The sequence below is a fragment of the Lactuca saligna genome, chromosome 9 (assembly GCF_052625555.1).
Source record: "Lactuca saligna cultivar CGN05327 chromosome 9, ASM5262555v1, whole genome shotgun sequence".
In the NCBI taxonomy this organism is placed as follows: domain Eukaryota; kingdom Viridiplantae; phylum Streptophyta; class Magnoliopsida; order Asterales; family Asteraceae; genus Lactuca; species Lactuca saligna.
In genome coordinates, this window is record NC_136425.1 from 161,843,751 (window position 1) to 161,845,394 (window position 1,644).

General features: G+C 40.5%; 1 protein-coding gene across 1 annotated transcript; it reads right to left on the bottom strand.

Annotated features, from left to right (window-relative positions):
• Positions 1-313: 313 nt before the first annotated feature.
• Positions 314-1,027, bottom strand: LOC145016890 (uncharacterized). The gene has a single exon (XM_078975057.1). It carries the CDS (start codon positions 1,025-1,027, stop codon positions 314-316), a length of 714 nt encoding a protein of 237 aa, XP_078831183.1.
• Positions 1,028-1,644: the final 617 nt, after the last annotated feature.

Genomic DNA, 1,644 nt, shown 5'->3' on the forward strand with positions numbered 1-1,644 from the left:
TAGCTTCATCTTTAGCAAGGAAATTATGGGATGCACCTGTATCTACTAAAGCATTGGTGTATCCTCCATTTACCCTGGCATCCACGAACATTAGCCTTCCTCTTTTAGTCTTATTCTCTTCTATAGCACATAGTACCTCAGCATCCCATTCATCCTCTACTTCCTTTTTGGATGTTACTACATTGCTTTCCACAAACTTTTTCTTTGACCAACAATCCTTGGACATGTGGCCCCACTTTCCACAATTGTTGCAGTTGCCTTCGAACCTCCTCCCCCGAGAACTCTTAGTGTCGGTCTTTTGAGATCTCCATGGTTATGAGGTTCCTGGTTGACTCTTCCCTTTGTCAGCATTTTTGTATCCTTCTTTAGAAGGTGGCTTGAAATTCCTCCGATTTTTACTTGTGTAGAGTGCTTCTTCTTCACTCTTCAACGTGATGCCTCCCATTTGCTTAGCCATAGCTTCTTGGCTGGCCAACAAATTTTCAAACTCTACAAGTGATGGTTGGACGGGCCATCCTTGTATAGCAGTAACAAAGCTTCTATATTCCGGCCTCAGTCCATGGATAATGATCCTCTTCATTCGAGCTTCTGCAATGACGGATTGCGGATCTAGTTTAGTAATCTCCCGACATATCGACTTGACCTTGTGGAAATATTGAGCAATCGTCATGTCATGTTGTGAGATTGATAATAGCTCGTTCTCCAAAATTTGTAGTCTTGTATCATTCTTCTTTGAGAAAAACGTCACAAACGTGTCCCAAGCTTCTTTCGGGGTGTTCTCATCCCGAATATGCTCCAACATCTCTTCTTCGATTGTGGTCTTCAAGGCAAACATTGCTTTGCCTGCTTTGATTTTCCATTTGCGTAAAGCACCATTAACGTCTTCCTCTGGTGGCGTGGTTTCGCTTCCACCAACGACCTCCCATAGATCTTGTCCTTGTAAGTAGGACTTCATACATGTTTCCCACATTTTGTAGTTGTTATTGTTGAGTTTCTTGATTCCTCCGACGACTTGGAGATCACCCATCGTGTTGGCAGTACCTCGGTAATACCAAACAAGCTAGTTTCGATACTAAACTTGCAGAGTCACAAACTACTCACGATACAACGAGAATCACTCGTTCTCACTATCAAGAAACCTTGCTCTGATACCAGATTGTTGAACACGACTCTTAATGTGGGAAACAACAAGACTTTTATTAAGACACTTAAGGAGAACTTACACTTTGTGAGACTACTACACACTTTGCTTTCTTTGAGGCTTTCTTGGATACTTAGATGTTGGATTGTTTGGAGCAAATGAGCTCCACACCTATTTATAGGTGTTTCCACATCCTTATAGGAAGTTTCTAGATCTACATACATTCATGGCTATTCTAGAACTATCTACCATATTTTATATCTATTACAAGCTTTTATATGTTTCTAGAATGTTCTATAATGTCCTAGATAAGTATAGACATTCTTGTGTCTTCCATAGTGTTCTAGAATGTTCCATAGCCTTCCAGGGTCTTCCATCTCGTTCTAGAGTATTCTAGAATCTTCCAACATCTTCACCACTCCTCCATAGTATTCCATAATGTTCTAGAATCTTCCAGATCATTCTAGAACATGCTAACTTCTTCTAGACAATAACATGATTCT